The sequence below is a fragment of the Lontra canadensis genome, unplaced genomic scaffold (assembly GCF_010015895.1).
Source record: "Lontra canadensis isolate GAN:19392208 unplaced genomic scaffold, GSC_riverotter_1.0 scaffold163, whole genome shotgun sequence".
Lineage (NCBI taxonomy): Eukaryota > Metazoa > Chordata > Mammalia > Carnivora > Mustelidae > Lontra > Lontra canadensis.
In genome coordinates this window covers 2,148,652-2,162,388 of record NW_022631157.1, presented here as the reverse complement: position 1 = coordinate 2,162,388, position 13,737 = coordinate 2,148,652, and the positions used below count along the sequence as shown (strand labels likewise).

General features: G+C 38.5%; 1 protein-coding gene across 3 annotated transcripts in view; it reads right to left on the bottom strand.

The window, feature by feature from the left end:
• ATAD5 (ATPase family AAA domain containing 5) overlaps positions 1–13,737 on the bottom strand; it is a 44,846-nt gene that overhangs the window by 14,254 nt on the left and 16,855 nt on the right. For 2 of the 3 annotated variants that reach the window (XM_032845409.1, XM_032845408.1), the window contains exons 7-14: positions 12,438–12,622; positions 9,148–9,305; positions 7,959–8,118; positions 7,181–7,507; positions 5,233–5,329; positions 3,807–3,886; positions 3,434–3,576; positions 3,183–3,333 (exon numbers count right to left, since the gene is read on the bottom strand). In XM_032845409.1, the coding sequence (XP_032701300.1) occupies positions 3,183–3,333; positions 3,434–3,576; positions 3,807–3,886; positions 5,233–5,329; positions 7,181–7,507; positions 7,959–8,118; positions 9,148–9,305; positions 12,438–12,622 (1,301 nt within the window). The remainder of the gene's footprint in view (positions 1–3,182; positions 3,334–3,433; positions 3,577–3,806; positions 3,887–5,232; positions 5,330–7,180; positions 7,508–7,958; positions 8,119–9,147; positions 9,306–12,437; positions 12,623–13,737) is intronic. The other variant, XM_032845410.1, reaches the window with a different exon arrangement.

Here is a 13,737-nt window from a genome sequence, read left to right as displayed (position 1 = left end):
AAAATACATTAGATGGCACGGACAGCCTACCACATGCTGCAGAAAATATTTGTGAACTTCAGTAGTTAGAAACTATCCAAGAGAGGAACAAGAAAACTGCAAACCTGAACAATCATCGAGCTGAGACAGCTTAGCAGCATTATTCAGAATAGAATGTGGTGGGCGCCTGGGTGGCTCAGTGGGTTAAGCCTCTGCCTTCGGCTCAGGTCATGATCTTAGGATCCTGGGATCGAGCCCCGCATCGGGTTCTCAGCTCAGCGGGGAGCCTGCTTCCCCCCCCACCTCAGCCTGCCTCTCTGCCTACTTGTGATCTCTGTCAAATAAATAAATAAAGTCTTAAAAAAAAATCTTAAATAAAAAATCTTAAATAAAATCTGAAAAAAAAAAAAAAAAAAGAATAGAATGTGGTATGGAAACAACCTGAGTGCCCACCCGTGAATGGATCCAGATGTGGTTTCTTTTTTTTTTTTTTAAAGATTTATTTATTTATTTATTTGACAGAGAGAGAGAGAGATCACAACTAGACAGAGAGGCAGGCAGAGAGAGAGAGAGAGGGAAGCAGGCTCCCCGCCGAGCAGAGAGCCCGATGCGGGACTCGATCCCAGGAATCTGAGATCATGACCTGAGCCGAAGGCAGCGGCTTTACCCACTAAGCCACCCAGGCGCCCCTCAGATGTGGTTTCTATACACAATGGAAGATTACCCAGCCCGAAGAAAGGACATCCTGCGGTTTGGAACAGCACAGATGGACCGGGAGCACATCAGACTAAGTGAGGTTAAGTCAGACAGAGAAAAGCAAGTACTCTATGACATTCCTTATGTGTGGATTCTAAAAAAGCCAAACTCACAAAAACAGAGAGTAAAATGGTGGTTACCAGGAGATGGGGTAGGGGGATAGGACAAATGTTTAAGGGTACAAACTTGCAATGAGTAATAAATAAATCCTAGAGACCTAATGCACAGTATAGTAAATATAGACAATATATTATAATCACCAAACTTCCCGAGGCTATAACTTAATTATTCCAACCACTAAAAAGAAGTAATTATGTAATGTGATAGAGGTACTAATTACTAATTATCAACACAATGGCAAACATACTGCTATATAAATGTATAAAATTAACATGTTGTATGCCTTAAATATATACAATGTTATATGTCAGATATATTTTAATTAAAAGAAAAAAAATAATGCTTGGAATTTTCCAAATTTGATAAACCAGAAACCCATTCATACAAGAAGCTCAACAAACCCCAGTCATATGAAACATGAAGAAAACCACACAAACGCACATCAAAGTCAGAGTTGCTAACAATGAGTGACAAAGAGAAAAATCTCAAAAGAAGCACAGAAGCAGATGACTGAAACACATTATATATACACAAATCCATGAGTTCATCATAATACTGAAAAAAAGTAAACTACCCCAAAACTCACTGGACAACCTCAGAGATTACTAGGGCATCATTGCTCTGTGAACTGACAAATAAAAGGAAAGATTGAAGCATTTCTTGTGCCTTTCCTGTACAAACTCTATGTCAAAGTGTCCAGACAGTTGATGAGAAGTGCTTCTCAGAATTTTAACTAATAAATCCAGAAAGGCTAAGTGAATTACAAAATCACCCATTTTCTAACCTTTAATGAAATAATCTACTCGATAAAGATCATTCATAGCTACAAAATACTACTCGTTCAAAGAGCGATGGGGGAACTCTTTAATGGACAGGTCAGCCTGGAAACAAGTGAACTCATCAGTCCATGTTAATATCACAAAGCACACAGCCTTGCCTAAGCAGGTACATAGCCCTGAAACAGAAACTGAATCTAATCAAGCCCACAGATCTAACTGCCAGTTTACAAGTAAATAGGGAAGAGGAATATATTAACTGTTACCATAAAGATACAATCAGCCATATCTAAAAATGTGAGAAATTTTATGAAAAATGACCCATGTTCTTCAACAAATAAATGGTATGAAAAAGATGAGGGAATTATTAGGGAGACTGAAAGAAATTTTAAAAAACATTAATCAAATGTAGATGTAAACCTTGTTTGGATCCAAATTTGCACAAAGCATTTAAACAAAAGAAAGAGTATGTATGTATTAGAAGGGTATGTATTAGACCAAATTAAGAGTATGTATTAGACCAAATTAAGATATAAAGTTAATTTCATTAGGTTTAATTATAATACTGTGGTTATGCTTTTTTAAAAGTCCTTATCCAGGGATGCCTGGGTGGCTCAGTCAGTTAAGTGTCTGCCTTTGGCTCAGGTCATGATCCCAGGGTCCTGGGATCAGGTCCTGCATTGGGCTCCCCACAGGGGAATCTGCTTCTCCCCCTCCCTCTGTCCCTGCTGGTGTGCTCGCACGCGCTCTCTTTCACACACCCTCTCAAATAAATAAAATCTTAAAAAAAAAAAAAAAAAGTCCTTATCAAGGGTGCCTGACTGGTTCAGTCAGAGGAGCGTGTGACTCTTGATCATGGGGTTGTACACGTTCCATGTAGAGATTACTTAAAAATAAAATCTTAATAAATACATGAATAAATAAATAAGTAAAGTCCTTATCAGAGATACCTGTGAAGTATATATGGGTAAAATTATATGATGGTCTTAAGATTTGTTTTAAAACTGTACAGGCAAAAATTAAAACAGCGTGTGTGTGTGTGTGTGTGTAGGAAAAGATAAAAAAATGAATGGCAGGGGCGCCTGGGTGGCTCAGTGGGTTAAGCCGCTGCCTTCGGCTCGGGTCATGATCTCAGAGTCCTGGGATAGAGCCCCGCATCGGGCTCTCTGCTCAGCAGGGAGCCTGCTTCCTCCTCTCTCTCTGCCTGCCTCTCTGCCTGCTTGTGATCTCTCTCTGTCAAATAAATAAATAAAATCTTTAAAAAAAAAAAATGAATGGCAAAATGCTGATTACTAAAATTCTTTTTTGTATATGTTATTTATTTATTTAAGATTTTATTTATTTATTTGACAGAGAGAGTCACAAGTAGGCAGAGAGGCAGGCAGAGAGAGGGGGAAGCAGGCTCGCCGTTGAGCAGAGAGCCCGATGCGGGGCTCGAGCCCAGGACCCTGGGATCATGACCTGAGCCGAAGGCAGAGGCTTAACCCACTGAGCCACCCAGATTTTGTTTTTTCAAAAGATATTAAGACCTAAAGACAATAGTTTACTTACTTGGTGACTTGCCCAGGTTGTAACTATTGAAAAAGCAAGGTTTTTGAGAGTTCACACCTTGCTTGTCCACTTGATGGGACTGAGTGGCTTCCTTCAGTTGAGACAGAATTTGTCTACCACTGCGCTGAGAAGATGCATTGACTTCAAATATCTAAAAGAAGAATAAATGAAAGTAAGGCAGAATGGTTGGTTTTCCTTTAATTCAAGTGTAACTACGACATTAACATTCTCCCAGTGTAGCTCCTACTAACCTTGAATCCGAGCTCCTGAGCACAAGCATACACCGCAGCAGTTTTCCCCACTCCTGTTGGTCCTGTTATAAGAACAGTATTGCAAAGGCGAGTCTCTTCTTCGTCATCTGAACTGCCTTTAAAATCTATGCTATCCGATGGATCTGAAAAATTATTCAAATGCAAATTATCATTTGATAATTGCTCAGGCAGCAACTCTATCTCATAAAACCCAATGATCAAACCTTACAAACTTCTTGCCAGTAAATGCTGGAAATTTAACTTACAAAAGCTAGAAAATCAAGTATAAAATACCAGTTAGGAAATTTTATATGAATATTTAGCTCATCTAACTCAAAATGTCCAGTCAAATGGAGATAAGGACTCAAAATACCTTCCTGTTTCTCATCTTTTTTTCCCTTCAGATTTTGTCTTTCCTCCAATTCAGCTCTTCTCTTCCAGTCTTTCAACCAACTGCCATAAGAAAATGTATATTAATAAAAATAATGCAGAGATTAGAGCTGTATCTCTTTGAATCAACTAAATAGTGAAATATTTTTACATGGGCATGAATATTTTTAAATGAAGTAATATTTTTACCAAAACACACAAGACTCTATGAGCTAAGTTATTCACAGCAACATTGTTCCTATTAGCTTCCATAGGGAAAAACCTAGAAGTACCTCAGTAGGAGAAAAGATACACACAGTGCAGTTAGCTAAAAAACCAGTATAGAGCAGCTATAAAGAACCGACGTGGAGCGCCTGGGTGGCTCAGTGGGTTAAAGCCTCTGCCTTTGGCTCAGGTCATGGTCTCAGGGTCCTGGGATCGAGCCCCACATTGGGCTCTCTGCTCAGTGGGGAGCCTACTCCCCCCCCGCCGCCTATTTGTTATCTCTCTGTCAAATAAATAAATAAAATCTTAAAAAAAAAAAAAAAAAAGAACCGAGGAGACCGTGTGATGACATGAAAGATGTCTAATACACGATGTTAAGTAAAAGTAGAAAGATGAAGTTCTAGTTTGGAGCTAGACTGCCCAAGTTTGAGTTCCAGCTCCACCACTTCCGAGCTGTGTGACTTTGGACAAATCATTCAACCTCTGTAGGCCCATTCCTCATCTGTAACATAAGGACAACAGTATTTATCCTCATAGTTTTAAGGATTAAATGAGCTAAGAACAATGCAAGTACTTAGAATGATGATAGACTCAAAGTGTTAACTATTATTATGGGTCCCTATTTCTTATATGAAATCCTTTGGACCAGGTGAGTTTTAGAATTCAAAAATCTTCAGATATTATAAAAGTAATTTGGTACATATACCACATATAACACGATACCTCTAATGGGGTCCATAACATTACATCCACAATCACTTAATATTTCTGTTTAAAAAAATGTATGAACTCCTACTAAGTGGGAATCCATAAAACCCATAAAATATAATAAAGTTAGTAACTTTTGGTTTTCAGAACTTCTTGGATGTGGGAATCATAGACAAAGGATTCTGGACCTGAATTAGTAATATGATCCTATTTGTTAGGAAGAAAGGAGCTAATATATGCATAATATATGTATAACCTTACATTTTTCTGTAAAGTCATACAAAAAAACTTTAATAGTTGTTACCTCTGGAAAGCAGAAATGGGAGAAAAGATGGATATTTATTTTCACATTTTTCTTAATTTTTTTTTAAGATTTTCCATGTAATGTATTACTTTATAATTTCTAGATTTTCTAGATTTTAGTATAAAGAAAACAGACTACGTAGTAAAACTAGATCCATAAACAATTTCTCAATTCTTTTATAAGTTTTACCAACCTATGTAACTTTTTTATAGCTAGCTCATTGCCTATGAGTTCACTGGAGTTCTGAGGTTGATACTTTTCTGTCCAAAGCATGTCTTCAGTTCCAAAATCTAAAGCAAAAAATACATATTAAACATTTTTCCTTGACATAAGTATATATTCTTGACATTTACAGTATTGTTTCATGTAACCAACGAGTATTTATCCAGGTATTTATATCTATAAAATGCCAAAAGGGGCAATTTCAAAACTTAACATTACATTAAAAAAAAATTTTCTTTTTTAATTTTTGGTATTTTTATTTGAGGGAGAGGGGGAGAGAGCATGAATGAGGGGATAAACAGGGGGACAAGCAGACTCCCTGATGACCAGGGAGCCCAGCCCTGGGCTTGATCCCAGGACTGAGATCATGATCTGAGCTGAAGTCAGAGTCTTAACTGCCTGAGCCATCCAGGCACCCCACATCTAAATTTTTCATATCAAAACCCTTTCTCCTTAAAAGCTAACCACCACTAGGATGCCTGGGTGACTTAGATAAGTGCCCAACTCTTGATCTCAGGATTGTGAGTTCAAGCCAAGTTGGGCTCCATACTGGACATGGAACTTACTTAAAAAAAAAAAAGGATGGGGGCCTGGGTGTTTAGTCAGTTAAGCATCCAACTCTGATTTTGGCTCAGGTCATCATCTCAGGGTCATGAACTCAGGGTAGTGAGATCCAGCCCCATGTCCGGCTTGGCACATAGAGAAGTCCGCTCTTCTCCCTCTTCCTCTGTCCGCCCCCTGACCCCAGTGTGCTTTCTCTCTCTCTCTCAAATAAATAAATCTTAAAAAAAAAAAAAAAAAGGCCAACCACCATAAAGTCTCATGGCAGTAAGGTTTAAAAGTACACATTTAGGGGTACCTGCTTGGCTCAATTGATTAGGTGTCTGCCTTCTGCACAAGACACGATCCCAATATCCTGGGATTGAGTCCCACATCAGGCTCCTTGCTCAGTGGGCAGCCTGTTTCTCCTTCTGCCTATTGCTCCCCCTGCTTGCGCTCTAGAGCGTGTGTGCTCACACTCTCTCTCTCACAAATAAATAAATAAATAAAATCTTAAAAAAAAAAAAAAAAAGTACATATTTAGAGGCACTTGGCTGGCTCAACTGGGGTTGCAAGTTCAAGCCCCACATTGAGGTTGCAGATACTTAAAAATATTAAGTATTAAAAAATAAATAAAAGTACACATTTAAAATTTTAATAATCACTAAAAAACATGAAATATGAAAAATAAATTATACTATAAGAAATAATCTGAAGAGCAAAGGTAGCATAGTTCTAGTGCAACTTCCTTTGACTCCTAAAAAACAAAAAACAAAAAACAAAAAAAACATTAAACTGTCCTATTAAGTCAACCAGGGTAAATGGAGATGTGCAACACTCCCATTTGAGAAGACTGAATGTTGTAAAGATGCCAATTCACTCCAAATGAATCTATACACTAATCCAAAATCAAAACCCCAATGGGATCTGTGGGGGTAGGAGAACCTAAAGTTCATTCAGCAGTGTAGCTACATGAACATAGTTTAAAGAAACGATAGGAGACTTGCTGTACAAGTATCAAAACATACACTAAAGCTATCTAACAGAATGAATTAATTCAAAAGAATACTTTGAAAAAGCTAGGTAACCCAAATGGGAACATGTCAGAGACATGTGAAACAAATGTAAAATAAATGGTGTAGTATAACTCCAGGTTTTTATAAAAGCACATGTATTTATAGAAGCACAGAAAAATCAAACATCAAACACCAATCTGTTAAATGTGGTACTCTTTTTAAAGCTGACATTAGGAAGGCTCCCACCTGTTTTATACACACATATCACTTGAATGTTGCATGAACATGTATTAAAGAGAAGAGAAGATGAGAGGTTAAGTACACAAAAGTGTTCTAGGACCACAAGGAGAAGATCTGATTTACCAGGAATAGATCTTTCTGAGGGAGACTCTTTGCCATCATCTATCATCAGAACATCAGGATCTTCAACTGCTTCTGTTTCTACTTTACATGTTGTGCTCAGAGCAGTCTCTTTCTTCCTGGATGTTTTAGAAAGAAGGACTTTACAAGAGTCTAGCTTTATCCTGGTGGAGTTATTTCTTTTGTCAAGTTCTTCTGGCTTCCCATTTGTCTTTTTTGGACTTTGTGAATACTCGTTTGGTTTCTTTCTTTTTGACTTCTGAATTTCCATTTCCACTCGTTTCCTTTTAGTTTCTTTTTGATTGACATCGGGCTCTCGTTGTGGACTTTCTATTTCAGAAATCACAGAAATGCATGTGTTTAACAAGTCAACCGAAATGAAATTTTAATATCCGACCATCTTAATGTCACTTCCGAATATCCAATAATCTTAATACCACAAAATGAAGAAGCAAGAATCAAATATGGCACACGGAAAGCAAGCAGGCTATCTTGTTATTTAGACTGCCTTTTGTACAAGCTGTGTAAATTCAAATAATCTTATCTAATGCTTTCCTTAAATGAACTATTAATATCTTAATTAAAGCCGCCATTGCATTCGCATCTATGGAAAATGGCAGGGGCCAACACTGCACTTAAACGAGATGCTTTACTTCAGTTGAACAATTTTTCCTGCCAACCATAAGCAATATTTTCTCTGTGGACTTGTAAGAGTCAATGACCAAGTCTTAATGTTTTCAAAAGCAAAATGCTAATGTAAATGATAATAATTATCACTAACCTTGTTTACGATGACACTCAGAAAGCCCCTGGTGCTCACTTTGTTTTTTTAGAAGCAAGGAAAAGTATCTCCTCAAAGAAAATTCAGGATTTGACCACCTAATTTCCTCCAGCAAAAGATTTCTTACTTCTTCAGTCAAATCTTTCCTTTTCTCCACAAACTGCAATACAGAATAAAAGGCTCAGTAACAAGGGTGCCTGGGTGGTTCAGTGGGTTAAAGCCTCTGCCTTCAGCTTGGGTCATGATCCCAGGGTCCTGGGATCGAGTCCCACGAGTCCCACATCGGGCTCTCTGCTCAGAGGGGAGCCTGCTTCTCCATCTCTCTCTGCCTGCCTCTCTGCCTACTTGTGATCTCTGTCAAATAAATAAATAAAATCTTAAAATAAAATAAAATAAAATGCTCAGTAACAGACCCACATTGTCTATTTTTTTTAAGATTTTTTTTTTTTTTTTTTTTAAGTAATCTCAGGCGTCTGGGTGGCTCAGTTGATTAGGCGTCTGCTGTCAGCTCGGGCCATGATTCCAAGGTCCTGGGACTGAGCCCAGCATCAGGCTCCCTGCTCAGTGGGGAGTCTACTTCTCCCTCTGCTCCTCCCCCAGCTCGTTCTCTCTCTCCCTAATAAAATCTTAAAAAGAAATAAACAAAAAATAAAGTTATCTCTATGCCCAATATGAGGCTCAAACTCACAACCCTGAGATCAAGAGTATCTTGCTCCAACAACTGAACCAGCCAGGCGCCCCCTACACTATTAATATTAGTCAACAACTACTTTCTGTCTATAATAAATCAGTATTAATGTAGGAGTAGCTTCAGTGACTAAATACAACCTTGACAATGAAGCTGCATTTGCATACTTTTGAAGGACTTAGTTCATATTTTCATTGTTCCCTCTTTCAACTAATTGTACATTACACATTTATTAGATTAGAAGGCTGATTTATATAATATCTAAATGTGCTATATAACCTAATATTCTTTTGAAATTGGCTACCAGTAATTCCTAAAACATTTCTAAAGCTCTAGGAATATTTAAAAGAGATGTCTATCGCAATTGGGATTTATTTTTTAAAACTGGACTCTAGGGGAAAAAAATGAACTTTAGGCCACAATAGTAGATTTCCAATTTTTTTTTCTCTCTAAAAGATATGAAGGAAACATCCTATAATGGAGGAGCTCTCCAGTACTTACCCCAACAGCAGAATTAGTCCTTTTAGAATTTGAATTCAATGTTGAAAATTCACCAAGAGCAAGAACACATTTTGAGAGATCTATTACTTTAGTATTCAGTTCTTTAAGTTTAGTTAAAAGAGAGCAAGTAGGTGGTTTCAAATGCCACAAATGGCATCCTAAAGAAAAACAGAAAACAAATACCTTAATTACTTTCACTCACACACATCAAATCCAAATACCCAAACATGAAAAGACCTGACAACTACATAGTTAACATAAAGATACCAAAACTCAAATGAGTGCACAGGGAACCCATTCTTACTTCCAACGAATACAATTAATAAAAATTACTGAGCCTTCTGATCCAACTGTTTAAAATAACCAAGTAATAGCAAACTTTCTTTTCTTCTTAAATCAACCTTGCTACTCAGGGTAAAAATTTCAGGGGCAGGTAGCATCCTGCTTTAAAATTTAAACTTTCAGGGGTATCTGGGTGGCTCAGTCGGTTAAGCATCTGCCTTTGGCTCAGGATCCTGGGATCGAGCCTTACATCAGGTTCCTTGCTTAGCGGGGAGCCTGCTTCTCCCTTTCCTTCTGCCCCACCCTCCCCCTCATGCCCCCCCACTTCTCTCTCACAAGTCAAATCTTTAAAAAAAAACCTTTAAGATAAATAAATAAATAAATAAATAAAATTTAAACTTTGAAGTCAGACCTGAGTTCAAATCCAGACTGTGCCATTTGCTAGCTAGGTTGAACATGGGCAAGATCCTAAACCTTAGTTTCTTCCTCTGTAAAGTAGGGGTGATAATTATAATAGTCAACCTCCTAGAGTTGTTACAGAGATCAAACTAGTTATGCATACAAAGTGCTCAGCAGAATGCCAGATACTAGTAAACCGACACACAATAACTCTTCAGAGCTAGAGAAGAGTGGGAAAGTAAAATATCGTTAGAAAGACTGGCTTTGGGGCGCCTGGGTGGCTCAATGGGTTAAAGCCTCTGTCTACAGCTCGGGTCATGATCCCAGAGTCCTAGGATCAAGCCCCAAATCAGGCTCTCTGCTCGGCGGGGAGACTGCTTCCCTCTCTCTCTGCCTGTCTCTCTGCCTACTTGTGATCTGTCAAATAAATAAATAAAATCTAAAAAAAAAAAGAAAAGAAAAGAAAAGAAAAAAAGAAAGACTGGCTAGATGGAGGTTCCTCAAAAAGTTGAAAATAGAGCTACCCTATGACCTAGCAATCGCACTACTGGGTATTTACCCTAAAGATAAAAATGTAGTGATCCAAAGGGGCACGTGCACCTGAATGTTTATAGCAGCAATGTCCACAACAGCCAAACTATGGACAGAACCTAGATGTCCATCAACAGATGAATGGATATAGAAGATGTGGTATGTGTATACAATGGAATACTATGCAGCCATCAAAAGAAGTGAAATCTTGCCATTTGCAAAGACATGGATGGAACTAGAGGGTATTATGCTGAGTGAAATAAGTCAATCAGATAAAGACAATTATCATATGATCTCTCTGATACAAGGAATTTGAGAGGAAGGGCGAGGGATGTTGGGAGGTAGGGAAAGAAAAAAGGAAATAAGATGGGATTGGGAGGGAGAAAACTAATAGACTCTTAATCTCACAAAACAAATTAAGGTTTGCTGGGGGGTGGGGGGTTGGGATAGAGTGGTTGGGTGGGGAGAGTATATGCTATGGTGAGTGCTGTGAAATGTGTAAGCCTGGTGATTCACAGACCTGTACACTGGGGCAAATAATACACTATATGTCAATAAAAATAATTTAAATAAATAAATAGAAACACTGGCTAGGAAGTTCCCAAATAATACATTATGTGTTAATGAAAATAGTTAAAATAATTAAATAGATAGATAGATAGACAGACTGGCTAGGAAGTTCCCTGTATAAACGGGAGGCTGAGAGGCACCTGGGTGGCTCAGTCAGTTGAGCATCAGACTTCTGCCCAGTCTTGATCTCGGGGTCCTGGAATTGAGCCCCATGTTGGGCCCCCCGAGTCAGCAGGAGACTACTTGTCCTTCTCCCTCTCCCTCTGCTCGTGCTCCCTCTCTTTTAAAAATAAATAAATAAATAAATAAATAAATAAAATAAAATCTAAATGGGAGGCTGAACAAAATTCAAAAACAAGGTCAGGGGCGCCTGGGTGGCTCGGTGGGTTAAAGCCTCTGCCTTCAGCTCAGGTCATGATCCCAGAGTCCTGGGATCGAGCCCCGCATCGGGCTCTCTGCTCGGCAGGGAGCCTGCTTCCTCCTCTCTCTCTGCCTGCCTCTCTGCCTACTTGTAATCTCTGTCTGTCAAATAGATAAATAAATAAAAATCTTAAAAAAAACCACAAAAAAAACCTATCAAGGTCAGAAACACAAAACAAAAAAAGGAAGGAAAAGAGAACACAGAGTCTGTTTTGTGGGTAGAGGGAGTGCATTAAACCAAACCTCAAAGCCACCTGAGAAGAATACAAGTGCTTTTGTGTTGATAAGGCAAAAACACCTCTAGGCAGGAATAATGAGGAAGATCTAAAGCTGTACACACTTTCAGCAATTCAAAACTAGGTAAGTGAAATAAGATTGTGTTTGCTCTAGCATTTGAATCCAAACGGAAGCAGGTTCTGACCACACTAAGGCCACTGTGCAAGTGGCCTGTGCGAACAGCTCACCCCGGGCACGGTGCGTGTGAGGGAAGGCTGAACTGGAGCGGGGAGCACTGAGACTTGCTACGTGTTCCAGCAGTTATTTATATGGTTTGAGAGAGGAAAAGCTGTTCTGGAACATTCAACAGCCCACTGGAAAGAACAGAGCCGGAGCTCCTCTGAGAAAGTCTTAAAAGATGATCTGTTCACACACAGGCTACGTGTGTGAAGAGCATGGCCTTCCATTTAGAACACGGTCCCTCTCTGGGGAACAACATCCACTGAGGTCCCACCCACGTGCCTGCTCCCCACTGCACAGAGGGGGAGGGCTGAGGATGCTGCTGGCTCTCTTGCCCTGACACCCCCATTCTTGGTAAAGTGAGTCCAAGACTGAGGAGGAGAGAGTGAAACACACCCTTTGAATTCCCACTAAATTCCCCTTAAGAATTATCTTTAAACCTTAGCCTTGTTTTAAGTCAACTTACAGTTTCACATTACTTCTAAAATTTAAAAATTTTAGAATCTTTAGATTAAAATTTAAAAAGACATCATAATATTAAAATTTAAAATATTAAATATTAATATAAAATATATAGAATAGTAAATATTAAGAATATTTTCATTTTAAAATTCTCATTATAGGAAACTCACCATCATCTTTTTGTTGTACATGGACGACTCTCTGGAAACTAGTACTTGCTGCATTGTACACATCTAATGCAGCAGCTTTCTTTGCAATCTGTCGTTTCAGCAAATCCGGCAAACCACTCATTAGGAAGTCCCGCTTTGCTTTAAACTGCATTTCACAATCCTGAGCCTTGTCAGATGTATCTTGACTTTTAAGAAAATGAAGTGAAAGAGGAAAGCTAAGGTTATACACACTTAAAAAAAAAAAAAACAACCAACTATAAAATACTTTTAATTTAATTTGAAAAAATCAGCTACCTCAGATGGTAGGTAGTCAAATTCATTTTTGCTTATCATAAAAACAAGTCTACCAGTTGTAAGAAATTAAGTAAAAATAAGTATATATAGAAAAATTTGAGAGGCACCTGGGTGGCTTAGTCGTTAAGTGTCTGCCTTCGGCTCAGGTCATGATCCCAGTGTCCTGGGATGGAGCCCCGCATCAGACTCCCTGCTCGGCAGAGAGCCTGCTTCTCCCTCTCCCTCTGCCTGCTGCTCTGCCTACTTGTGCTGTCTCTCTATCTCTCTGTCAAGTAAATAAATAAAATCTTAAAAAAAAAAAAAGAAAAATGATTTAAAGGACATCCACCAAATGTTAACAGAGGCTATCTTTGAGTAGTGAGTTTTTCCCCTTGAGTCTTTTGTCTTCTTTAAAAAAAAAAAAAGTTTATATTATAATCAGAAAACAAAATAAGTGTTATAGTTCAAAAAGTTAATCCAAGAATTTCTTTTTTTTTTCCCCAAGAATTTCTAATGTGATACTGTTTCCTAAATAATAGCAAGAACATGAGGGCCCTTATTACTGATGCCTCAGTTTTACCTGGCTTATCTTCATATTGTTAATCGTTAAGAGTCTTGACTTCTGTGGGAGGGAGGTAATGGGATGCTGGATTAGTGGAGGGGAGAGAGTGTGGTATCACAGTTTATTTGCCTTTCCTAGCCTGTCATATACAGAGGGAGAATTGTCATATTCTCTACAAACAGAAATTTGGGCTGGTAATTAAAAAGAGGCTACAAAAACTTCCATTTCTCTTTTCCTTTTCTATTTGAGAGAAATGAGGGAAAGATGAGACCTAAAGCCAGAGTGGAGGAATTAATCTTAAAAAAGAGGAGGTGTACCTTTTTGTTGCTAATTGGCAGGAAGGAGGAAAGGATGGATGAAGTTGTAGCTAAATAAGTATGTGCTTGGGGCACCTGGCTGGCTCAGTCAGTACAGCATGCAACTCTTGTTTGAGCCCCATGTTGGGTGTAGAGATTACTTGAAAAT